Here is a 25,873-nt window from a genome sequence, read left to right as displayed (position 1 = left end):
CTTTCTCAGTCCTAAGAAGGCAGCAAGGCAAATCACTTCCAAAATCTTGCCAATAAAACTTCTCCACACAAATTTTAATTTTTTAAAATAAAAATTATTTATTTACTGTGACCTATAGTATTATCATAGTTTCTGTAAGTCTTAGAGAAATATATTCTGGTTAAATAAACAATACATAAACAAGATATTGCTTTGTGTGTGTGTGTGTGTATGTATGTATTTAAGATAACTTATACAGCTACCTACTCGCTCACAGAGACTCTAGGTAACTTACAGATAATAAAAAAGCAATTTAGAAAAAAGAAAAGTAAAAAGTAATAAAATAATAATAAAATAAACCCCTCCCCATCCCCTCTTAGCAACAACACACACTCAAATCAACCAGTTAATGGGTTCCATCCCACTTTGGATTCCCCAGATCTGCTGGCAAAACCACATTTTCAGAGCCTTATGAAAAAGTGTCAGAGTGGGGGCCAGTCTAATTTCTGGAGGGATAATGTTCCTGAGAGAGAGAAGAAGGCCCTTCTTCCAGATGTACTTCCTTAGAGACAGGAAGCACAACAATCCTTGCCTCCCAACTCTAGTGGGTCAGGTAGATGTGACAGTCAAGAGACAACCCCTCAGATAACCTGAAGTTATTAAACACACTGAACAAATATGTCTTTGCTGGAGATATTTATTTGTAGAAGTCATTAAAAAAAGGTTGTAGATGCTCATGAAGATATTAGCATCACCACAGAGTACTGCAGTGCTATCTGGAATTGGACTTTATTGTAATCTAATTTGACTGGCAATTTCAGAATATTCTTTGATATCCAGAAATTCATAAATTCTTCACAAGGAAATGATGTTAGTATTTTAAATGATTTTTTCAATTATTATTTAAGTTTTAATGGCAAAAGTAGGCACAACAAAAGGATTCTGGACCCAATCAAATTCTTTTTTTGAAAGGGAAAAATATTCCTAAATTGTGGCATAGAAATCAGACAGGATTGCATCACTAAGATTAGACATTTTCTCTGAGAAAAATTTGTTAATAAAAATTGCTGAATTTTGGAAAAATTGTTGAACTGCATCCATTATATTCTGAAGTTATATATACCGTATATGCCGGCGTATAAGGTGACTTCCGCGAGTGCTAAAATCGGCGCCAAAGATGGGGGTCGTCTTATATGCCATCATACGCCGTAAATACTGGTAGTTTCCGGTGTATAAGACGACGTTCTAGGAATGCGACTCAGCGATAAAGATGGGGGTCGTCTTATAAGCCGGGTCGCCTTGTACGCCGGCATATACGGTAATACAATAGTTATATATAAGTTGATCCTTACAGTGGTATATTAATTCAGTAGTAACCATATCAGCCATGTATGCCATTTTCTATATTCAACATCATCACTTAATTTCTCTGCCAATACAAAAGAATGTTCTAATAAAAATATTTTTTTCTTGCAGTCCATATCATGCCAACATTTTTCCATAAGACATCCATCTCATTTCACTTTGCATTAGTTATGTGGCTCCTCATTTCTTTACATAGCATAGTAAATATCCAGAGAATGAATGGCCTTGCTTTTACAAAATTCACAGTTTTAACTGTTTTGTACAACCTTGAAATCTTATGGCATGTATTTCTCTGCAAGTACATGACAATGAAGACAATGAATGACAATATATGGAACTGTTCGTCTATGCAGACCACAGCATCTGACATTTGACATCAACTACTCCAACATTGTGTATATACTACTACTACAGAAATACCAAGGATTTCATGCTCCTAAATAGTCAAATAAATGTTTATGCTCCCATGGTTTTGAGAGGTAGAGACTTGCAAATAAGCATATCTTCCTCTGCATAAGCACAAACTTGAAACATCAATGGAATCATCTATCTAAAAAGGAAACCTGTTATGCTCTGTTTTATTTGTTTCATTAGTTCCACATCACAAAAAAATGACAAAACCTTTACATATCACGAATTCTACCAGATCTATTCTGCATGGTTTAGCCAACTTTTTTGCAACAGTATAATCTTCACTTGCTTTTGCTATAAAATAAATGACTAGATAGCAAGCTTTAAAGACACTTTTGTTGTTGCACAAGTTCTTTCATGGAATTCAGCACATTTTCTTTTGAAATACTTAGGACTTTTGTCTTTCACATTGAAATGTTTCTTTCCAGATGTCCTTGTAATTTTTCTGGATTCAGATTATTGCTATTGTTATTATTGCATTTGATTTATTTTCTTGCCAGTCCACATAAAACCAAACTTGATAAAGCTGTCATATTATTTACATTTCTCATTTGAATTTAATTTCTAAGAACTTGTACAATTAAAAAAAACAGCAATAATACTGGAATGTTCAATTTTTCTGTTTTCAACTTTTTCTGTACTGCCTGCAACTGTACCAGTTTGTAGCCAATGAACTGGAAAAATATTCATAATATATAAATATTTATTAATTCTAATCAAAAGAATAAAAATGTTCATATACTGAGGAGTGTATATCTAAGCTAGATATAGAAGTTTAATATTATTAAGCAAAAAAATTATGCAGCAAATTCACTATTTGTGATGCCACTTAAAACGAGTCCATTACAAGATGACTCACTTGTACATAAACATGGCATGCACCACAAAATTAGAAGCTATACATTAGTATAATGAAATTAAATGGATTTCTCCCATTGTGAATTATTGGCTGAAGCCTTTTAAGCATAATCTTCCATGTTCCTTTTGAAACCTGATTTTCTCACATGTTTAAAAGAAGCATAGTGGCTCAATGACTTAACATGCTGGAGATGATTTTTGCTCTGGAAGCTCTTGGCCTACCACTGTGTGGTGGGGTGAACTCCTGTCACTTGCCTCAGCTTCTGCCGTCTAGCAGTTCGAAAACATGTTATTTGAGAGTAAATAGGTACCACTTCAGTGGGGAGACAAGTTGGCACTTTGTGTGTACAGTTAGAATCCTGCTGGTGCTGGACCTTCCCAACGGCAATTCCCATCTGCAAGGTGGCTTCAATGTAGGAAGAGGGCCCCAAATGACGCTACAGGGAGGCCACTTGTCTTTCTTTCTGGTGCAGAGCTAGCTCGCTCCCTGTGGCACCCCTTGGAAACTACATGAGCATGAACCGAACAGGGCTAGCAATCTTAGGCAGCCAAACTACTACTCTGTATTAGCACTGTAGTCTCCTGGCTAATGTAATGTCACTAAATGCTAAATCAGGGGTCTGCAACCTTTAACACTCAAAGAGCCACTTGGACCCGTTTCCCAGAGAAAAGAAAACACTGGGAGCCGCAAAACTTGCGCGCATACAAAGGGTGGGGAGCTTGATTGAAGAGTTTAATTAGAAAGAAATAGGCTGCTGTGCATGAGTTCTCTCTCTCTCTTTCCTCTCTCCCTCTCTTTCTCTTTCTCTTTCCCTCTCTCTCCTCTCCCTCTCTCCCCTCTTTTTTTTCTCTTTTTCTCTCTCCCTCTCTCCCTTTCTTTATTTTTTTCTCTCTCTCTTTTTCTCTATCCCTCTCTTTTTTTCTCTCCCCCTTTCTTTTTCTCTCTCCCTCTCTCCCTTTCTCTCCCCCCTCTCTCTTTTTCTCTCCCTCTCTTTCCTTTTCTCTCTCTCCATTTTTTTCTCTCTCTCTTTTTCTCTCTCCCTCTCTCTTTTTCTCTTTCTCCCTCTCTAAAACCACTGACTACATAAAGGCTATGCATCTGGTATGAACTTAAGCAATATTTAGATTATAAAATAATATTAATTATTTCAAAATGTAGAGTAGTAGCATTTCATTTCACTAGTTATATATTATGGGGTAAAAACTAAAAAATCTGTAATTATAATAATAATAAAGTTGGAAGGAGCCTTGGAGGTCATTCTAGTCCAAACCCTGCTCAGGCAAGAAACCCTATACCATTTCAGACAAATGGCTGTCCAGTCTCTTCTTAAAAACTTCCAGTGTTGGAGCATTTACTGCTTCTGGAGGCAAGCTGTTCCACTGATTAATTGTTCTAACTGTCAGGAAATTTCTTCTCAGTTCTAGGTTGCTGCTCTCTTTGGTTAGTTTCCATCTATTTCTTCTTGTCCTGTCTTCAGGTGCTTTGGAGAATAGCTTGACTCCATCTTCTTTGTGGCAACCCCTGAGATACTGGAACACTGTTATCATGTCACTCCTCATCCTTCTCTTCATTAAACTAGACATACCCAATTGCAGCAATCTTTCCTTATATGTTTTAGCCTCCAGTCCCCTAATCATCTTTGTTGTTCTTCTCTGTACTCTTTCTAGAGTCTCAACATCTTTTTTACATCGTGGTAACCAAAACTGGATGCAGTATTCCAAATGTGGCCTTACCAAGGCATTGTAAAGTGATATTAACACTTCATGTGATCTTGATTCTATCCCTCTGTTAATGCAGCTTAGCAATGTGTTGGCTTTTTTGGTAGCTGCAGCACACTGCTGGCTCATATTTAAGTGATTGTCCACTAGGACTCCAAAATCCCTCTCACAGTTACTACTATTGAGCAAGATACCAATGCATTTGGTTTTTCTTGCCTAAATGTAGAACCTTACTTTTTTCACCACTGAATTTCATTTTGTTAGATAGCACCCAATGTTCAAGTCTGTCAAGATCCTTCTGTATCTTAAGCTTATCTTCTGGAGTGTAATAGTAGTAATAGTAGTAAAGTTGGAAGGGACCTTGGAGGTCATCTAGTCCAACTCCCTGCTCAGGCAGGAAACCCTACAACATTTCGGACAAATGACTGTCCAGTCTCTTCTTTAAAACTTCCAGTGTTGGAGCATTTACTGCTTCTGGAGGCAGGCTGTTCCACTGATTAATTGTTCTCACTGTCAGGAAGTTTCTCCTTAGTTCTAGGTTGCTTCTCTCCTTGATTAGTTTCCACCCGTTGCTTCTTGTCCTGCCTTCAGGTGCTTTGTAAAATAGCTTGATTCCCTCTTCTTTATGGCAGCCCCTGAGATATTAGAATACTGCTATCATGTCCCCCCTTGTCCTTCTCTTCGTTAAACTAGACATACCTAATTCTAGCAACCGTTCCTTATATGTTTTAGCCTCCAGTCCCCTAATCATCTTTGTTGTCTTCTCTGTACTCTTTCTAGAGTCTCAACATCTTTTTTACATCGTGGTGACCAAAACTGGATGCAGTATTCCAAGTGTGGCCTTACCAAGGCATTGTAGAATGGTATTAATACTTCACGTGATCTTGATTCTATCCCTCTGTTAATGCAGCCTTGCACTGTGTTGGCCTTTTTGGCAGCTGCAGCACACTGCTGGCTCATATTTAGGTGATTGTCTACTAGGACTCCGAGGTCCCTCTCATAGTTACTACTATTAAGTATGGTGCCACCTATGCTATACTTGTGCATTTGGTTTTTCTTGCCTAAATGTAGAACCTTGCTTTTTTCACCACTGAATTTCATTTTGTTAGTTAGTGTCCAGTGTTCAAGTCTGTCCAGATCCTTCTGTATCTTAAGCCTATCTTCTGGAGTGTTGTCTATTTCTGCCAGCTTGGTGTCATCTGCAAATTTGATGAGTTCCCCATATATCCCCTCATCCAAATCATTGATGAAGATGTTGAAGAGCAGACTTCCAGTTTGCCACGCGGCCACCATGGATGGCTGGGAGACTTGCTCTCTCTCTCACCCATTCAGTTTCGCATTGCTGGGTGCCCCTGAAAAGGGCTGAAAGTCGCCCAGAAGAGTCGACCAGCAAGGAGGGGCTCTCGCTGGATCGTGGGAGAGCAGCAACTCTCCCATTAGAACTGGCAATCCTTCCAAACCGGCAGACGAAAGGACCGGTGATAGAAATATGGCTCGTCCCTAGGCTGCAGACAGCTGAAGTCACACTTTCCACCAGGCAACCTTAAAGCAGCATGGAAGAGACTGGGTGAGATTTATCTCTTTTACACTCTAATTACTTTCTGTACCTGAATAAGCTGCTAAGCATTTTCCTCCCTGTGGTGAGGGAAGGGAGATTTTAACTCTCCCTCTAGAAAGAGCGGCGACCGACTACCATAGGGAGTTTAAAACATTGAAAAAAATAACTGGATCCCAATTGGAATTTTATTTCCTAAAGCTTGTGGACTGAAAGATTTTTTACTCTTTATTTTTTACTATCTATCTCTGTTGAAAATTTGGGGTTTTCTGTACAAACAAGAAGAAAAACTGAGGAGAAAAAAAATGGGACTCAAAGGGAAACTTTAAAGCAGACATGTCAAACACAAGGCCCGGGGGCCGGATGCGGCCCACAAAGTGGTTTCATGTGGGCCGCGAAGCCATCCTGGAAACAGTAATGGAACTGCCCCCTCTGTCTTGGCCCTGGCCCAGGCCAGACGGGAGCCAATGTACAATTTTGTGGTGGCCATCTATGCTGAAACGCATTCAGTCTTAGCTCCACAAGATTGTCTGGAAACAGCAAGGAACCAGTCCCTGCCACATCGACCCCACCCCCTGGGTGCATGCTGGGGAGGTGTCACCCTTTGTGAGGAATGAAGAAATACACCATCACCTGCAAGTAGCCAGCAAATGGCCCTCGCCTACTTCACATATCCGGCTTTATGGACTCTGGGGGAGGGGTTTTGGCAGGCAGCGGGGTGCTCTCCTCACAGTGCCGAGAGGCTGAGCCAGGTGGCGCAAAAACTGATGAGAAGTGCTATGCTTCCTAGCCTCCAGCCTGCCCAGTCTCAGCAGGCAGCAAGGTGTAAAGCTGGTGAGCTTCGTACCTCCCGGCTCAACTTCTCGGTGCTGTGAGGACAGCAGGGCAACTGCAATGATGATGTGGCCCTCAATGAAATTGAATTTGATACTCCTGCTTTAAAGGTTAAAGGCGACACCATGTGGTCAAACATGGTATCTCAATCTGTTATTCTTCAGGGGCTTGGCTGACAGCCCAGAAAACAGATAAGATATATGCAACCTTGAAAATTTTGAAATAACATCTGTGAAAAGCTCTGCTGTGCTTCTTATTCAGGGAAAAAAAACTTTTGCTTTCTTTTGGATTTCCTAATTGTAAAGCCTCTAGTCTAAAATACCAATATGGAAGAAGATCAGGAACAGAATTTCTTTATGGATAAAGATCAACAAATTCTTTTAATGTTGAAAACAATTATTCAAACTCTCATCATAACTGATAAAGAATTAAGAGGCTACAGAAAAGAACAAAAAGGCAGCTCGGATATGAAAACCCAAACTTTGACCACAACTAAAGAACCATCTATACAAAATACAATAGAAAAAGTGGAACATTTAAATACCATGACAGAAGAATTAACTGCTGACATTTGAAAATCCAGAAAAAGGAAAATGGAAAAAGGAAAAAGTTTCCTATGTAAATCAGAAGGAATTGGAGGATCCAGAAAAAGAACAGTTGAAAGAGAAGATAAACAATTCAGAACAACCACAGAAAAATAAAGAGACAACCTGCCAGATCTACTAGTTCTCTCAAAAAATTGGTGACCGGATGGTTTTGTCAATGCCAAATAACATAAATGACAATACAAGAAGATTGGTTTGATGACCCAAAAACAGGAACATGAAAGATGATTTGGCAAAGAAAAAAAGCTAGAATAAGACAGAAGAAGAATGGAGTTTTGACCGTCTTATGAAAATTTAAAATAAAATACATTTAAATAGATAAAGCATGTATATTGAATATAAAGCATTGCTATGAATTGAGATAAAGAACAATTTTTGGCCATTAAAACTTAGCAGCATAAATATTAATAGCTAAATTTGAATATTGATTTGTGTATAAAGAAAGAAATTTGTGTATAAAGGTCATGTAAAGGTGAATAGGATATAGATAAGCTAAAAACCTATTGATGAAAGTAATAAACAAGTCTATCTGGAACGTTAAAAACAAAAATTATTAGAGAGGAAGTATTACATATTGAAATAAAAAGAAATTTTGATCACTAATTTAAAAAATTCAAAAATTAGCAGAAAATAAGGATATCATATTATAGAGGGTGAGAAGTTAAACAGATAAGACGTGTATTCTGAGCATTAGATTTTGTGAGGAATGGTGATAGAGGAATTGGGAGTATTTAAAATCTTGGGAATGATAAATATCAAACGTTAAATTTAAATATTAGTGGAAATTAGAATTGGAAAAATTAATTAGGTCATTGTCTAAAAGATTATTTGTTAAAACAATTAGAATATATATAAACTAAAAACTATTGATATATGTAGGAAAGTTATGTTTTATATGATTGACAGAATAAGAATTGTTTTAATTTACATATGGACAGTATATATATAAGGGGAAGAGAGAGGAAATGTTTACGATAGTAGTTTGAAATCTGTACCAATGATATCTGTATTTAATTGAATTATTACAACCCAGCCGCCACATTGCTTTTCAAATATGTGAATGTTATATTAGAAAATCAATAAAATTTGAAAAAAAAAAGAAGATGTTGAAGAGCACTGGGCCCAGAACAGAGCCCTGGGGCACCCCATTATATACTTCCCTGCATGTAGATGCAGTTCCATTGAGGAATTAAAGGCATTGAATTAAGGCATTCAGTCATAAAAGAGTTTAACGATATATTTTAGAGGATCATCGTCTCAAGAGTTCTAACTATACTAGAGTGTGCAATATGAAATTTTAATCATACATATTAAACAATTGCAACATAAATTTCAACTATGCCTAAAGATAAGATTTATTTATTTTTCACAAACTTAACTTTGAAGTTACTGAATTGTGAATTCTGAAGTGTGATATAAAATGCTGCTCAGCAATATTATCAGAATGCTATACTTCATCACATTAAATAACACATAACACAATAATACATTTTCTTAAAGAACACAGTTCAGTATTCCGAACCATCACTTTCCTTATAAGTTAACTTCTCAAGAGGCAGTAAATGAAGAAGTGCATGCTTAAGAAAAACATATATTTGAAAATAGTTACTATTCAAGGTGAAATATAAATTAGGAATATAGTTAAGCTAATTTCATATTATTTAAACACAGCCTTCATTATTACCAAACATAACATCCAAATTCATTGTAATATTCTAATGCTGCATACATAATTAATATCAATTTCATCAATCTCTTTCAATTTATTAAAAATAAAAAAATAACCCAATTCTTCTACCCATTGTAGAAATTCATAAGCATCAATAAAATCTAGGCCAAATAAATAGCAAATGTTTGTTGAATAAACTTCAAAAAGTCACTGTGAGATAAATAAAACTCAATTTTTAATTCTGCAAAAAATGTATAAATGAATTCCACAGAATAATGCTGATCCCAAAATAATATTTTAAGGGATCCAATTTATATACCCACAGACATTAAATGTTATTTTAAGAATGATTTTATAATGTGACCTTCACATGAAGTAAATTGATCATATTTGCCTTATACTAATCAGTGCAAATTTTAAAAAAGTATTTATTTATATCCCATCTTTATTATTTTTACAAATAATTCAAGTCCGCAAACATACAGTATCTAATACACCTTCATCTTCTAATTTTTTTCACAACAACAACCCTGTGAGGTGAGTTTGGCTCTCTTTACATGCCAGCATTTCTATGATATTAGTTCATAATTCCTCAAGTAGCCCAAAGAGAAACCACAATCTGAAATTGTGGATCATTTCCAGAGCGTGCATTTTCCTTTGAAAGGAGGGAGAAACCAACTCTTCCAAAACAGGCTGTTTCTCAATCATACATTTCTATTCTTATTTAAAAAGAAAACTTTCTATCTAGATATTCAGTTTATTATCTAGCTCAGTATCAGACTTAGACAACATATAACCGCCCAGATTATTTAGAATTGATGGTAACAAAAGAAAGTTATGGATGACTTTTCCCAAATATTTTATGCAGAGAAGATGGAATCTTGTGGACAGTCACATAAGATCATGACTTATATGTTGAACACCAGCCTTTCACTATCATTTTTTGGCTGGTCTTAATAGGACTAACCCGACAGAGAATGAGATGGCTGGATGGAGTCACTAAAGCAGTAGGCGTGAGCTTAAATGGACTCCAGAAGATGGTAGAGGACAGGAAGGCCTGGAGAAATGTTGTCCATGGGGTCGCGATGGGTCAGACACGACTTCGCAACTAACAACAACAATAGGACTAACCATTAAAAAGAGCACATCCAAAGCACAATATCACCAGACACGAAAAAGCGTAATAGTAATTTATTAACAAATCTGCCAAGAAGTCCAAAAGAATTAGCAGGGCTATATTCCCAACATCCATTTGTAAATCATCTACCAAAGCTATCAGGGTGTTTCCAAATACTTCTGGAAAAATGCCCAAATAATTAATATTATTTGCACAGATCCACCTTTTCCCAATCCCCTGTCTCAGAAACAAAGTATTTGACACTACTCCATAACTACAAAATATCCATGTCATGTGTGGGTTTCTTCGTATGGAGTGTAATTTTGCCTATACCACAAGAAAACACTGATTTACTCCTTTAACCTTGCAGCCTGTTCTGTTCTAGTTGTTCTAGTAATTTAATCAATCATAGCAACAAGCATGTAAGCCTTAAAGTCTTCACATATTCTAACCACATCCTCAAGATTCAGTCATAATAGAACAATTAGTTGCAAGGATTACAAATATTTAAAAGTATATCTCTTTGACATATCAAAAGAATTCCCAGTATAAAATAAATGTTAAAATGAGTCCTAAAGCATTCATCAAGACATGACAATTCATCTCTAGCACTGTTCAAGCTGAAATGGAAGCAATCATTTCAATTGTTTACCAAAGAAAATGATACGGCCAGTCATGAAATAACAAAAGGTTGCTGCATCTTCATTAATCTAAATATATTTTAAAATCAACTGTCTTTACCTCCTGTATTAGTCATGCATCTTATTTACTCCTAACTACTATTACTTGATTCTTAAGTGCTGCCACTGATTTCCATACTGCTGATTGCAAATGATATTGCTGTTTGCCTATTATATGTGGCTGAAACACTGCTTATTACTGAATTACTTAGTTGAGGCAGCTTCAGGGAATATATAATAGCAATAGCACTTAGATTTATTAGAGCACCATAGTTTTTACATGCTGTCTGAGAGGTTTACAATGTCAGCCTATTGTCCCCAATAACTTGGGTCCTCATTTTACCAATCTTGGAAGGATGGAAATCTGAGTTAACCTTGAGCTGGTCAGGATTAAACTCCTGGCTGTGGGTTGATCTGCAATACTACATTCTAACCACTGTGTCACCACAGCATAAGGAAGACACAGCTTACTGAAGAAGCAACAGAGGGAACTAACAGAAGTTTTGGAAGAAGGAGATACACTTGTTATTCATCAGAGAAGATAGAAACAGAGTAAACTCTTCTTGTGAACTGTAGTATATGTGCCTAATTTTATTTTGCTTTTGTTTCCTGAGCATAATAAGAAAACGCTTGTGGAGAGATTAGTACCAAGAAGCATCTTGAAAAATGGAAGAAAGTGAAATAGAGAAAATGGAAAGACAGAAAAAGTTACATGCCTAAACTCATCAAGATGTTTTACTCTCTAGACCAGACATGGCAAACTCGCGACGTCATGTGACATCACACAATGTATCGGGACTGTTTTGCCAATGCCGGCAATGGGTTGGGCGCAGCTTCTGTGTGACACGTCCACCCCTGCTCTGGACCTTCAAAATAGACTCCAAGGTTTCATTGCTGGTAAAGTTTCTGGACCCTTGGATGAAAAAGAGCTTCCACAAGCCTCATTAATGAGATAGAGAACTCTACTGGGATCAGCAAAGGTATGGATTCCTGTTTCTATTCTGTAGGGAAAGAAATGACAGGTGGTAGTAACATGAAGCTTCCTACTGAGAGGACCAAAGCAGTAAACTATTATCCAGGCTATCAAGAGACTGCTGGCTTCCCGTGGCACAAATTCAGGATGTGATAGCTAAAAAGATTCTTTAAGCCCACTTAAATATCCTTTCTACTGAGATACATGGGTACAAAGGACCCAGTCAAATAGAACCTTGAAAATGGTAAAAGTATTATGATGAAAAGTTATGTTAATCTGAACTTTCTTTATTGTATTTGATAAAAGGAATTCTGCAATTGATAATTCATTCACTGAGCACCTCTTTGAATGTCTTTCACACTGCAAGCCTTGGTCAGGAAGGCCAACTCATTACATCTTGCAATCAGAAATGAATTGTATTCAAAGCACTGGGAGAGCCTTTGAGAATTATGACTTTCCCCAGAAGCAGAGGAAATCTTTACCTTTGATCAGAGAGCACTCAAGTACATGCTGGAAGCAGAGCTGGGTTCATGAACTTTTTGCTCCTTATCAAATTTAACAATATATTACTAGTAATATCCTTGTCTTTTAGAAAGGCTCTCATTTATTTCTTTAGTTAGCAGCTACCTGTTTCAGAAGTGTTTCTTTCTGCTATGCTTTTTTTTTATGGTGTTGATAATCTGTTGTACTGGAATATGGAAACAGCCTTGATGAAGGCATGGAGAAGCCATTGGGGGGGGGGGGTTTGACAATTTAATTCTAGGAAAGGTAAAAAAAAAAAACTCTGCCTTTATTCTGCTCAAAATGGATAAAAGCAAAAGAGTTGACATAAAGAAGGTGAAAAATTTATAATCTTCACAAAAATAGAAAAATAGTACACTGCTTAGATACCAATAACAAGATTCGGGACAACAATAACAGGCTAGTATAATGGGCATAAACTGGTAAAATGAGTTTCAACAGTTAACAAATGAAAAGTCCTACATTTGGGTAGGAAAAAAAACTAAGATAAAGCTATAGAATGGAAGGACCATGCTGTGAGTAGCGCACAGAAAAGGGATCTGGATGTCTTGGTGGATTTCTAGATGTCTTGCAAAAAAAAAAAAGTGTTATTCCAGGCTGCATCAACAGAATTATAGTGTCAAGACTAAAAGAAGTCACACTTAATTCTGTGTTTGTCAGATCATTTATCTCTAGTATTATATTCTGTTCATATCGTTGCATTACTGCATTCAGTAAGACATTGAAGAAGAAGGCAATCAAGATGGTACATAGTTCTGAAGAAAAAAAATGGTTGAAGGTATTAGGTGTGTTTAGCTTGAAAACGGAAGACAATAGATGTCTTCCAAAATCTGAAAGGCTGCTTTGTAGAAAAATGGCAGAACTGTTCACAGGTTTTAGAACTAGGACAATAATTTGTTCTAGTCCTGCACTAGGCATGAAATTTGAGTAGTTCATCTGTAAGTTTTGTTCAATTCCCTACATTCTAAGATTACTGTATTTAGAATTTATTTAATACATCTTGATTTATTTTCGCATCCTTTTCAACCTCTTATCACAAAAGCTGTATTGGCCTTTTAAAGTGGTTTTTACATTCTGTGCTTACCTACTTTTCAAAGGTTATTCACATTATTTCACCCTTTAGTCTAGCATTCAATGCAACTAAGTACTTTTTCTTTGATTTGTAAATCTTCTAAAACTGAAGAGACTTTTTCTCAACTGTCTATATTCTCCTACCCTGATAAAGCATTGGCAATAAGCCATCTCAACATCTTACAGTTTCTCTTATCTTTTCATCTCTTTATTATCTGTTATTTTCAGAAAATATCTTAATAATTGGCATATCATGTTTTAATAATTTAAAGTTACATCACTGAATAGCTTTTGAAATAAAAGAAAAAGCAATGTAAATTGCCACATGAAATTGCATCAATTGTCAAAGAGATGGATTCCATACATTCTTTATACTTAAACTCTGCAATCATTTCTAAATAATGGTCATCATTCCCTTTTAAGATTTCCAAAACCTATAACATCATACAACATGCTTACTAACAAATTTCCTATTTCTCTTTTCTATTGGAGTTACTGTGGTAGAATAGAAGGGCTAGAATAGAAGACAGAGTAAAGAGGCGGTCTAGTTTGGAATTGCTCCATGGGAAGAAGAGGCAAAGGCCATAATCTTAAAGCCTTTATCTGCCAGTTCCCAAGTAAATGCAATTAAACTGGAAAGATTCTTGTAAATATGTGATCAACAATAAAGACACCACATTGGCCTATTCATGAATTTGCTCTGATTCCTTGTGCCTAACATTAATCAGGGAACAAACGAAAACCTTTTTTATGACATCTTTGAAAAATTTCTCTAAGTATTTTTACAAACATTATACCAAGTACCTTCAAGAAAAAATCAGAATGATGATGGTTCTGTCTTATAAATGTGCTGGAGAATTAAAAAGCCTATACACACACACATACACACACACACACACACGTAACTTGTATTTGTACAGATATTTTGTAGTCCAAATGCATTCTCATGGCAGAATCAGTCAAGCAATATATTCATTGCATTCAGTTTAATGTGTATTCTCAAAATTACAGGAAATTTACTTACCTATTTTTCTGGGACATTTTGCCCTAAGAAGGTTAGTATCATGTTCAAGTTCCCATGATACACAGTGATTTTTGTTCCATAAGCACCTTAACCCTGGCCCAGCAGCTTTACAAAGATCTTCATCTCTGAATGCTTCACAGTTGGGAGGTTTGTATACAAGGATGTCATTCAACAAAATGCTTGAAAAGCCTCCAAATATATACATGGACCTATCAAATAAAATAAAGTAATATTGTGTTTCTACAAAAATAAATACCAAAGCCATGAATCTGCCTTGTTTATATCCCTTTTAAAAATATATTTGGGTGCACCTGTATATTTTTACAATTACTTGTCCTAACCAGATATAGGTAGGTTATAGCTAGTAAGTTCATTTTTGTAAGCCCCTTGAACCCATTAAGACCATTTTATGAAACTGGGAAACTAGTTGCCAAATAAATTCTTCAGTTTTTCAGAAGAACACTAAGTAAATCAGATGAAAAGACTACAATTAGCTTTATACAGCCTTAAAATTTAAACCTGCCAGTTAAAAATGGAAAGAATGGGATTTAAAAAGGTAACCCTCTTTTTCCAATAACAGCCTTATATTACTGAAACCATGAACAGGTAAAAAATAATAATAATAATGATCCAAAACCTGTTCACTCTTGACCAAACTCAGAAAGTAGAAAGTATAATATACCTAACTATATGAAAGGCAGATTCTAAAACAATTAAGAATGACATTATTTAGGTACTTTTGTAATTTTCTAATAAAAATAAATTCATTCAGATCTATATCCTTTATCAGATTATTCTATATATATATATATATAAAACAACATTATCCTGAGCATAGTTTTATCCAAGATTGTCTTCTTCTTCCCTTAAGGCAATATGGAATTTAATGTATCAATTTAAAATAATTTTAATTTAAAACTTCACAAGATGGCTATTTAAATATAAGAACATATATAGAAAATTCAAATAATGATTTTCACCTTACCCAATTTTTTTTGCATATTACAACATATATGATGCACAATTGAACAATATTACTTGATCAATATATTAAAAATTTTAAGTCAAAACAATGGTTCAAAGCAACTTCTTCATCAATATAAAATCAATTCAATATGATATATACAGAATAGAGTAATTCCAATAATAAAAAAATAAGTTGATCAGAGAAAAACTATATGTGGAGATAAAAAAAGGCAGACAAGCTATGATTAACAGCCCTTCTCATTTGTCTTCAGATCAGGCAACAGAAAATAAATGGGTCAAAGTCACACAGGGGATTCATGCCTTTATCAATGCTTACCTGGACCACTGCAATAAACTCTAATGGAGATGCCTTTTAAGATTCCACTCGGAAACTGCAATTGTTTCAGAATTTGGCACCTTAATCATAGCTTGGCATCTTCAGAACCACTTTCTCCAAGAATTCACCTGTCTGAAATGCTTACCCATAAGTAAAGTTGTTTTTTGTGATCCACTTTCAAAAAGTGAAAGGGTCTGAGGCCCAAAAATGTGATATTTTTTTTTTAGGTAATGATCTTAGTCCAAAACAGAATTGTTCTTGGGATAGGATAAATGTGATTTTGCCTACGATTTATGTAGGACAAGTAATCCTCAACTTACTATCACTCATATAGTGACCATTCAAAATTAAGATGGCTCAGAAAGGATGCTTTTATGATCTGTAAAGAACTTCTGAACACCATAAAATGTCATATACCTCCATGGTCATGTGATAGTGATCTGAGTACTTGACAAATACATTATTGGTTCCCAAGAGTCCCACAATCATGTGACCATCCTTTGCAATTTCCCTGCCAGCTTTCCCAGATAGAAAATGGAAAAGCTGGCAGGAGAGGTTGCAAGCTGCTGCCACTTGCCAAAGGATTTTCCTTCCCTTGTTCCTGGATGCAACGGCTGAGAAATCCTTCACTGGGTTGCAGAGCTCCAATCATTGCTTCTCCAGCCCGGTGCAGGAGTTCCCTTCTGTGCGTGGAAGGGAACCACCTACCCTACTTTGGCACACAATTATATTGTTCTGTCTGCTGAACGACTGCAACTGGGAGAGCTGGGTTTAAAATCATTTTGCAAAGTGGCCATGTGGGCATCTCACTTAATAACTGCTCCACTCAGATATCAGTTTCAGTTATCATAAGTCGAGAACTACCTGTACTAGGATTTTAATCTTAAACTTTAATTTCAGTCTAATTTATACATTCCTTTTTACAGAGCATTTCAATCATTATACTTTGTAACAAATAAGTGGTCAAATGAAATAATATTTAAATTTAAATAAATTAATAATACTGAAAGTAGTCATATTTCACAAGTTTTAATTTAAATGGAAACTCAATATTGGTAACCAGACAATATTTCATATTATTCATGAATTGTGCATCTTTAAACAACTGATATGTTTTCTTTTAGCCAATGTTGAGAAATACATTACCCATTGCTGACAATTGCAGAATGACCAAATCTGTTCACATCCCTATGAAGACTTGGTTTTTTAAGAATTTTCCATTCATCACAAGCTAATAAGAGAAGAGAATGTAATTTTCTGTTACTGGACATCAGTATTAGCAGAAAATGTGATAATTATAAAACAAAACAAATCTCTTACATCACAATGAAAATAAGTTCACAAAGAATTTTTTATTAGATTAGAAAATAATAATGTAAAAATATGATAATTTCCTCTTCATAAGCTTTAAGAAAATATAGCTCAGCCTTTTAAAATAACAATTGAATATATTTCTATACAACCATGAATTATTTTAAATATTACATATTCAACTGATTGTATTAAACTCATTGTAGTCTAGTCTATCCTCTAAGGTAAATCAATATTATCATCTTAGAGCAGACATATCATCTGTCATAAAATCTATGAAGTCCTTGGGACCTCTGTGAGCTTGGATGTTTGCAGACATTTCATTACCCAACTAGGTAACATCATCAGTGCTGGGGTGGGGTTTGCTGTCAGTGTTGCCAAGGTATTGATTAGGGTATTGTTTTGTACATGTTTGATATCCCTGGGGAGATATGGGGGGTTTTTTTGGTTTCTTCCTTAGCTTTATTTTTTTTTAACGATCTGTAAATGTGGTTTATCTCCATGTGTCTATTGATGGCTAGTTGCCTGAATTCCAAGCTTCCAGGAATATTTTACCATTTTTGGATTATCTTGGTCTAGGATGTTCATAGGTTTCCATTGAAACTATGATTGAGTCTAACCATGTTTTGTGAGATTAAGCTTTCATGGTCTTAACTGCTCTGGTCTTAATTGCTCTGTTCTGCCAAATCTTCTGCCTATCTGTCCTTTAAAAAGGCTGTTACAAGCCTTACACTGTATGTTAGAGATGACTCTATTTTTAGTCTAGGGCTATAGGATCTTCTGGTTTATTTAGGATATTTTTCTTGGAGTTCTATTATCGTAGCGGTGGTAAAATTTAGGCAGTAGTCGCACTGGCAATTGTAATTTGCAATTATGATCTTGTGTTTAATATAAATATGTTTTATAGTTTATGCAATGATACTGCTAACATTTTCTAAGCATATTTTTCTTGAATGAAGGTATAAAAATTTATTTCTAGAAAGTATTATCTGATGTTCATGTTTCAATTGCCATTCATAAAAAATGTAACGTATTCTACTGAACTCTATAAAACTAATAGTAATCTGATCTGAAACCAATTTCCCATTATGCCATGCCAGTATGATGCATGATGCATGATTTGTCACTGTTATACTGTAACTCCTTTCAGAGCACATTAATTAATAATGTAGCATCTACTTTGAATGTTATACAATATACAGACATTTGAAAAGCATTGCACTATTTGTCTCTTTAAGTATTCCTATTCAGTTTTAATATATTTCCTTTTTTAATTTGAGGAATGTGAAAATAGAACTTTTTTCTTCTGGAATTTTCCTAGATACAACTTTATGCATGCTGACACTGTACTGATACTCTAGTTCAGACATGTCAAACTTGCGACATCATGTGACGTCACGTGACATATTGGGATTTTTCCCCATTGCCGGCAATGGGGTGGATGTGGTTTCGGTGTGACGCATCTGGCCTGCGGGCTGGCAGTTTGACATGCTCACTCTAGTTGGTTGCTGCGGACATGCCGTTTGCAAGCTGCAATTCATTTCTCCTTTGCCCTATAGGATTTGCATTTGAGATTTTGCCATTGCACAAGCATTTCTTAACTTTATAATATCCAAAATAAAATTGTCTTTTTGCAATTGTTTCATTGCTATATTTTTAGAATTCTGTTCATCATATCATCTACACTACAGAAAATTTTAAAAAGTTGCTTCCTGAGATAGCTTATTTATGGATTTAGCCTATCATTCTTTGCTTTTACCTTATAATACAATGTGCTTCAAAGTTTCCAAATAATATATCATTTGTCTATAATAAGTCAGAAACCAGAGTATCAGTGTGACCAGTTTTCTGTCTTATTTCCAGTATCAAAAGTCAGTAGTTGAATCTTTCTGGTATTATTGGTATTTAGAATCATTTTGACACCATCCAGTTTAAACACCCTGAACCATTAATACATATCTAAGACATTCTAATAATTCTATTAGCAGTAATTGGAATTGTACTTTCATATCTTCCATCACCATAAGTAAATGAGACATTTCAAATAAAGCTGTGAAAATTACTTGAAAGAATGATTTGTTCTAAGGATTTCCATGAATGAAATACCAGTCCTTATAGCACAGTTCCCGAAGGATTTAGCATTTCTTTGAAGACTTCCGAGATTATTTGCATATTTGGTCAGATTACCTTACATTTTACTGGAACATTCATATTTTCACTTGTAAAGGAATATAAAACAAAACTTTGGAAAAAGAAGGGGGAGAAACAAAAACTGAGTCCTGAGAAACAAACTCATCAATAACCTGATTTGATTTTAACTGGTATAAAATGAGATAGGGAGAAATTCTGATACGTTTTCAAGATTCTGTCACTGTAGCCAACAATATAAAATAATACAGGTAGTCTTTGACTTACGACCAGAAGTGAGTCCAAAATTTCCATTGCTAAGCAAGACAGTTAAGTAATTTTTGCCCCATTTATGACCTTTCTTGCCATAGCTATTAAGTGAATCAATGCAATTGTTAAGTTAGTAACATGGTTATTAAACAAATCTGGCTTCCCAACTGACTTTGCTTGTTAGAGGATTGCAAAAGGTAATCTCATGACCTGGGATACTGCAATTGTCATAAATACATGCCAGTTGCCAACCATCCAAATTTGATCACGCAACCATGGGGATAGTGCAACAGTCATAAATGTGAAAAACAATCTTAAATCACTTGTTTCAGTATTACTGTAACTTTGAACAGTCACTAAACAAATGATTGTAAGACAAGGACAACCTGTATACCTAGAATCTCTGGAGTGTCTGTTTTTTGATCTAACTCTTTGAAGCAGAGAACTGTTAGTTCTGTATATCAGACAAAGTCAAGAATGGGTTGATCAACATTTTCCACTTCTCAGAACTGTTGCTGTTTCGTCTCCCTTTACAGTTCATTCATTCTTCACCAATTTAATCTCTACATTCCTTTATATCAGGCATCCCCAACCCCCATTCCACGGGCGGTGCAAGCAGGTGAACATGCGAGCATGTAAAGCTGCATTTGTGCAAGCAGCAAGCGCAAAACCATCCAATCTTCCTCCTGCCGCTGCCAATCCACGGGGCCAGAAAGTTGGGAACTGCTGCTTTACATCACTAGAGCTGCATCAAGAGGACATAACTACCTTGACATTTCAACAATAATACTTCATCCACAGCAATATTGAAAATGTAGTTTTGTCCCTAACGGTTTTCATAATTCTAATTTACAGCATGCATAGAAATCTATTTGTTTTACATTCTCAGTTTTCAGTTCTTACTAATACTTTATCAAACAAAAATACCGTATATTCCGGCATATAAGACGACTTTCTAAACACTTAAAATCTTTGCAAAAGTCGGGGGTCGTCTTATACGCCGGAAAAATATTTACTCAGCAAGTTTTCTCTCCCCCCCCCCTCTCTCTCACTCAAAAAGAGTCCTAGGGTTATTATTAAAACCAGCCGATCAACTAAAGATATCTCTTTCCAGCCTCTATACTGGGAGTATGATAGGCATTATCTGGCTGTCGTGACAGTAAGATTTCCTGGAGGTTTAATCCCCATTCTATAATGCTACATTGCAAACCGTCTCTTCTCTTCTTCCCTCCCTTTTGCATCCCAATTCCTTGCCCACCCCTCCAGAACTGCGGATTGGTAGTGGCCATCCCCGGATTAATTCATTCAAAGGAAGTAGAAAGGGATGGCCCATGTAATGGGGAAGGGGGGGAAAGAGTTGTAGGGTGGTTTTTTTTATATAATGAAAACAAACCTAAGCATCTGCATACATTCGAGGCACTTCTCAGTGCTTCTTCATGCAGGCTTTTCAGCGTTTACCTCTCACTGCCTGTGAGAGTAGCTTGGGGGAGGCGGAGCTTATGGGTCTGGAAGGGGAGGGGTGCCAGCTAAATTCCTCTCGGATTTAAAAGCAGGAATGGAGTGGGGACAGAAAACAGCTACACAATCCTTTCGCCTCTCAACTTCCACCGAGCTTATGCAAGCAGTTCCCCCCCCCCCCGCCGCCGCCTAAATAAACTTGCATGGTGCATTTGTGGTGTTATTTATGACAGATCCTGGCTGGTCAATCTGGCTCCCATCTATAAGTACTGTAGTGCACTGAGTTTTAATAACAAATTAAAAGGAAAGCATTTACTCCCCCCCATTACCTGAAAAGGGGGCAACTTATCACATTTGTGGAAATGCAAGTTTTCAAAGGGCGAATGCCTTTCTTACTTAGTTTATTAACTGCTTCCTTTCCTTCTTCCCTAAACATTCTGGCTGTCTCCAATTTCATTCTTGGTAGTGTTGCTTTAAAAAACTGCTGAGAAGTCCTTTTGCAGGCAGGGCAATTTTCATCAAGGTGTGTGTGCAGAGCCTTTGACAAACAGGCAGGCTTTCTGCTCACTCAGCTTGGAGAGGCTGTGGAGGATTCGCAGGGTGGAAGACTGAGAGGAGGAGATCCCTGTGTGCAGCCTGCTTGCTCCAAGCCAAAGCTTGCTACTGGGGGGGGCAATGGAAGGGACCCGGGGAGTCACACGTATGCCTACACGTGCACGCACACACCCTGAGCTACTCATTTGGACTTACAGGTGGCCAATGAGAACTCAGAAACTGTGCTCCCTTTCCCCCTCCCTCATGGAAGAGGGGTAGTCTTATACGGCGAGTATAGCCCAAACTCTATATTTTAACTGGAAAAGTTGGGGGTCGTCTTATATGCCCAGTCGTCTTATACGCCGGAATATACGGTAGCTTGAAAATAGAAGCTGCATTATTAACAGCTCTCCTAAAAATATTAGTGATAACGTATAGAAAGTAAACTTCACCAGAAGCATGTATTAATCTTTCAGCCAACAAATCTTATAGACTGGTTCAAAAATATAACACAGAATCTTCATATGCACTAAAAACCTATTATGATTCTTGATAAGTCACTATTTTGCTGCTAGTGCTTCAGTAGTAATGAGAAATATCAAAAAGGTTTGGCAGAAAGGTACTTAAAAGAAAAGTCTTTTTAAAAAATCACAAAAGAGTATTACAATAATAAAATAGTGAAAAGATGCCAATCAAAGTGGAACAAGGGAAGAATGACACTAACAACAAATGTGTATTTCTCATATTTTGTTTACAAGAGTCTTAATAAAATACTATGGACTGGAAAATAAAAAAGACTTAATAATTATGAAGTGGATTATATTTCAGCTATTCATTTCTCATATGAACAAAATAAGGAAGAAATATCTCAGCAGCTTCTCAATTATTTTATAAATTCAGTTCAATTTCTTATAATTCATTTTTCTTAGGCTGCTTACTAGAAGCATTTGGACATCTAAATTTACAGTAGTCAGCAGAGGAGAATCCTGCAGCTAAAAGACATCTATGCCATTCATTGTAATTTGGTCAAGGGTGGAGCAACTCAGGCTGCTTTGTTCTTTTTCCCCTGGGAAAGTGGGCTTTAGTTCTGAACAAAAATCATTATTAAAAGCTAAGTTTAAGATAAGGAATCCTTGCAGCCTGTAGATATAACTCCTTTTTTGCTCCTGTTATTTGTCAAACTGGCAGGTCTTTTCAATATACTATAGAAAGAAAAAGAATCATGTTACAAATCGGCTTTCTTATCTTCTTTAGTCTTCTCAGTAATGGCTAAACATTGAACAAACTTCTGAGCTAAAAAGTCGTTTTGTTTAGTTTTAAAAACTCCTAAAAATATATTTTTATGAAATATATATTCATCTCAAGTTCAAGTGTAATTATTTCAAAGGAGAATGTATACCACACTCAACAGTTTGAATTTGTCCTTGCTTAGAGGAAACAGTGCAAGCACATAAATTATATCTAAAGACAGACATTTATAATTAAATATCTCATAAGAAAAGCATTTGAGATATCAAAGTGTTAGTATGTTTGGCTCTAGCCTCATTGATCAAAGTGATTTCAGGGATACCCAATTGATCACAAATACACATAATTCTAAATTATACAGAAATTGCATTAGAATGGAACACCATGAACCTATACTGGAAATTTAAAAAGAATTGTTTTGTTGCCAACCAGTAAAATTCATTCAGATAAGGGAAACATTTAAAGCTTCAAATTACATGGTAAAAAACAAATAAAATACTAAAATTTGAGATAGTAAATGGAATCTTTCTCTTTATTCAAATAAATTGAGAAGAAAAAAAATATTCTTTTATAATTGCCTTTCTTAGGAAAACATGAATTTAGGTCTGTTTGAAATAACAAGCAACATATTTTAATTGCAGGCGTAACATTGATATTTAAGAATAGCTTGTGTATTAAGCACTCTTAAAAGAAATGTTTACTTTTGCTAGCTGAATGAAAAAATTATGATCTTTTGCAATTTCAATCTGCTTTCCTAATGCTAAAAAATAGCAGTTAATGGCCTTTGCTATTACTATTTTACATTTTGGAAAGCATATGTCAATATATTGCTCAAAGGACTGTATTTGATTTCTCCCAATAAAAGCCATGATCATCAGACATGCATACATACACACTCACTCATGCACACACATATATGTATGTGTATACATATAAATGTGTATATTGTATATAGTTATTAATTCAATATGAAAGAATCAATTATAGCCATAAAAGCTAGCTTGGTGATTTTGGGCCAGTCACTCTCTCTCATCCCACCCATCCCGCAGGGTTGTTGTTATGGGGTAAATAGGAGGAGGAAGGTATATTAGATATACCTTGCCACCTTGAGCTATTTGTAAAATAATAAAAGCAGGATGTAAAGAAACAAACAAATAAATAAACAAGCAAGTAAGCAAGCTAGATAATCAATAAAAAAGCCATTTGACATTTTCTTTTTTTTTCATTTTTCTTTTAATCTTCATTATTATTGGGAATAAAGTGCTATAATATTATATTTGTTTTAATTTGATAAATGTGTTTAATATTAATAAAATGAATTCCACTTACAAGTGAAAATGACATTAATTACAAAATAGCACTTTTCGTAGAAAGAGAAAATCATTCTACTCCCATTTCATTTGGTTTAATATAGTTAACTGCATTGTATTAGGTTATACAGAAGATCATCTTCACTCTCATGATCTATTCATTTCTAACCTCCTTCTTCTCTTCAGTGCTTGATGTTGTCAGTTTGAAGGTCACTCAGTTATTTGAGTGATCATTTTCATGCAGACTCTTACGTTATTTCCAAGAGGCAATCAGATTTGTTCAGTTTTTACTATTTTCCCATTGATAGTAAGGGTTGCACATTTATCAGTCCAAACTACATTGCAATATACTGGACATAGAGATAGTGTTGAGCATCAATTTTATTACAGATTACAGATATACTGCTTCAGATCTTCCATGTAAAGAAGGTTTGATAGCTTGGCAGATGTGTTTGATGTTTGATACCTGTGACTTGACTTGTTCAATATTGTTGTGAGAGGAATCAATACAATGACATACAATAGTGGTGATGATGAATCTCCTTGAAAGATTCCTCCCATGATATTAGTCTCTCCCAGACCATCACAATTGACCAGTGAATCTCTCCATTGTGTCATTTATCTGCAGATATTTCTACTGACTTCTGCTATTTGTAGGCAATTGATTATCTAATCATGGCAGGGAGTAGAATGCCTTCTTGTAATCAAACTAGACTACATTCAAGTTGCTATTCCTTTTCTTGAAGTTTTTCAAAATCATGTCAGTTAGTTTGCTATGTTGGCAAATTCAGTTTTCTTCAGGTGGAAAGAGCTTGTTTTCAACAATAACAGATTATTATTTCTTTGTTTTCTATATTTGTGAATGACAAACAACTTTTCTTCCAATAGTCTCTAATCCTGCAGCTGCTGGCTTGGATGCCAGATGCCCAAGAACTCCAATGCCTAGAATGTTCCTTGTTGACCTGGGTGACAATCGATCCAATACAAATTTCTGTAAATTATATCTCACATGTTCATGGGAGAGACACTTTTCTGGCTCCTTTGATGAGCCCTATCTATTATGGTTGAAATCATGGGAGTAGCTCTCTTCTTCCTCAGAATACACAAAACTCACAACTACCTCTAGGTACTGCCTCATTGAGAGATGATTATTAGCATTATTTTCCAATGCAATAAAATATTGTTAAATTTTGTCTGCATTGTGGGCATTTTTCATCAGATTGTCAAATATGACCTATTATAAAGGTTAAGAATCATTTTTATGAAGAGATACATTTCAAAAACCTCTCCTAAACCATTTCTTTTAACCTGGAACACACCACTACTAAGCATTAATGTAGCATGTGAAACATCGCCCATAACATTGAAATATTAATATTGTAATATTGAGCCTTGCTGCTCACGTCATCTCTCATACACTGAATATACTGTGGTTCAGTCCTTTTAAGATCTAGCACATCTAATAAGCTGTTAAGCTTTTATAAATTCAACAAATATCCTCTACTTGAGTGTCTTAAAAAGCTTAACTATGTCTAACTACAGCATTCTAATTAATGTTAAGACTTATATATAAGTACTATTGAAATGAAACAAGTATATACAACTAATTTAGTTACCAGGCTTAGCACTCCATTTTGAATTTGAAAATAGCCCCTAAAAAATTCATTCGGGCCATTCCAGCTATTAATGCTTCACCTATTGATTTCATTTTAAAAGCTCTAGGTTTAAGTGACAGAAAGCCAAGTATACTGAAAAAATCATCACTACAAGTAGTCCTCATTTAGTGATCACTATTAGGACCAGTAACTGGGTCTTTAAATGAAGCCATCATTAAGTGAAACCGTGACTTATGATCTTACTTTAATTTTCTTTGCTGTACAGGCCTGTGAAAATCTTAAGTGCAAGGACTGATCACCAAGTTACTTTTTCA

The 25,873-nt window shown here is 35.6% G+C and overlaps 1 protein-coding gene across 4 annotated transcripts in view; it reads right to left on the bottom strand.

Annotated features, from left to right (window-relative positions):
* The window catches only part of ATRNL1 (attractin like 1), a 523,512-nt gene that overhangs the window by 422,741 nt on the left and 74,898 nt on the right, over positions 1-25,873 (bottom strand). For 3 of the 4 annotated variants that reach the window (XM_039352769.1, XM_039352768.1, XM_039352766.1), the window contains exons 11-12: positions 16,832-16,916; positions 14,383-14,591 (exon numbers count right to left, since the gene is read on the bottom strand). In XM_039352769.1, coding sequence (XP_039208703.1) covers positions 14,383-14,591; positions 16,832-16,916 — 294 coding nt within the window. Of the gene's footprint in view, positions 1-14,382; positions 14,592-16,831; positions 16,917-24,792; positions 24,906-25,873 lie in introns of those variants that run through there. The other variant, XM_039352770.1, reaches the window with a different exon arrangement.

This window comes from Crotalus tigris, unplaced genomic scaffold, assembly GCF_016545835.1.
Source record: "Crotalus tigris isolate CLP2741 ecotype Arizona unplaced genomic scaffold, ASM1654583v1 scf7180000018468.2839379, whole genome shotgun sequence".
In the NCBI taxonomy this organism is placed as follows: Eukaryota; Metazoa; Chordata; class Lepidosauria; order Squamata; family Viperidae; genus Crotalus; species Crotalus tigris.
This window is presented reverse-complemented; position numbering and strand designations above follow the sequence as displayed.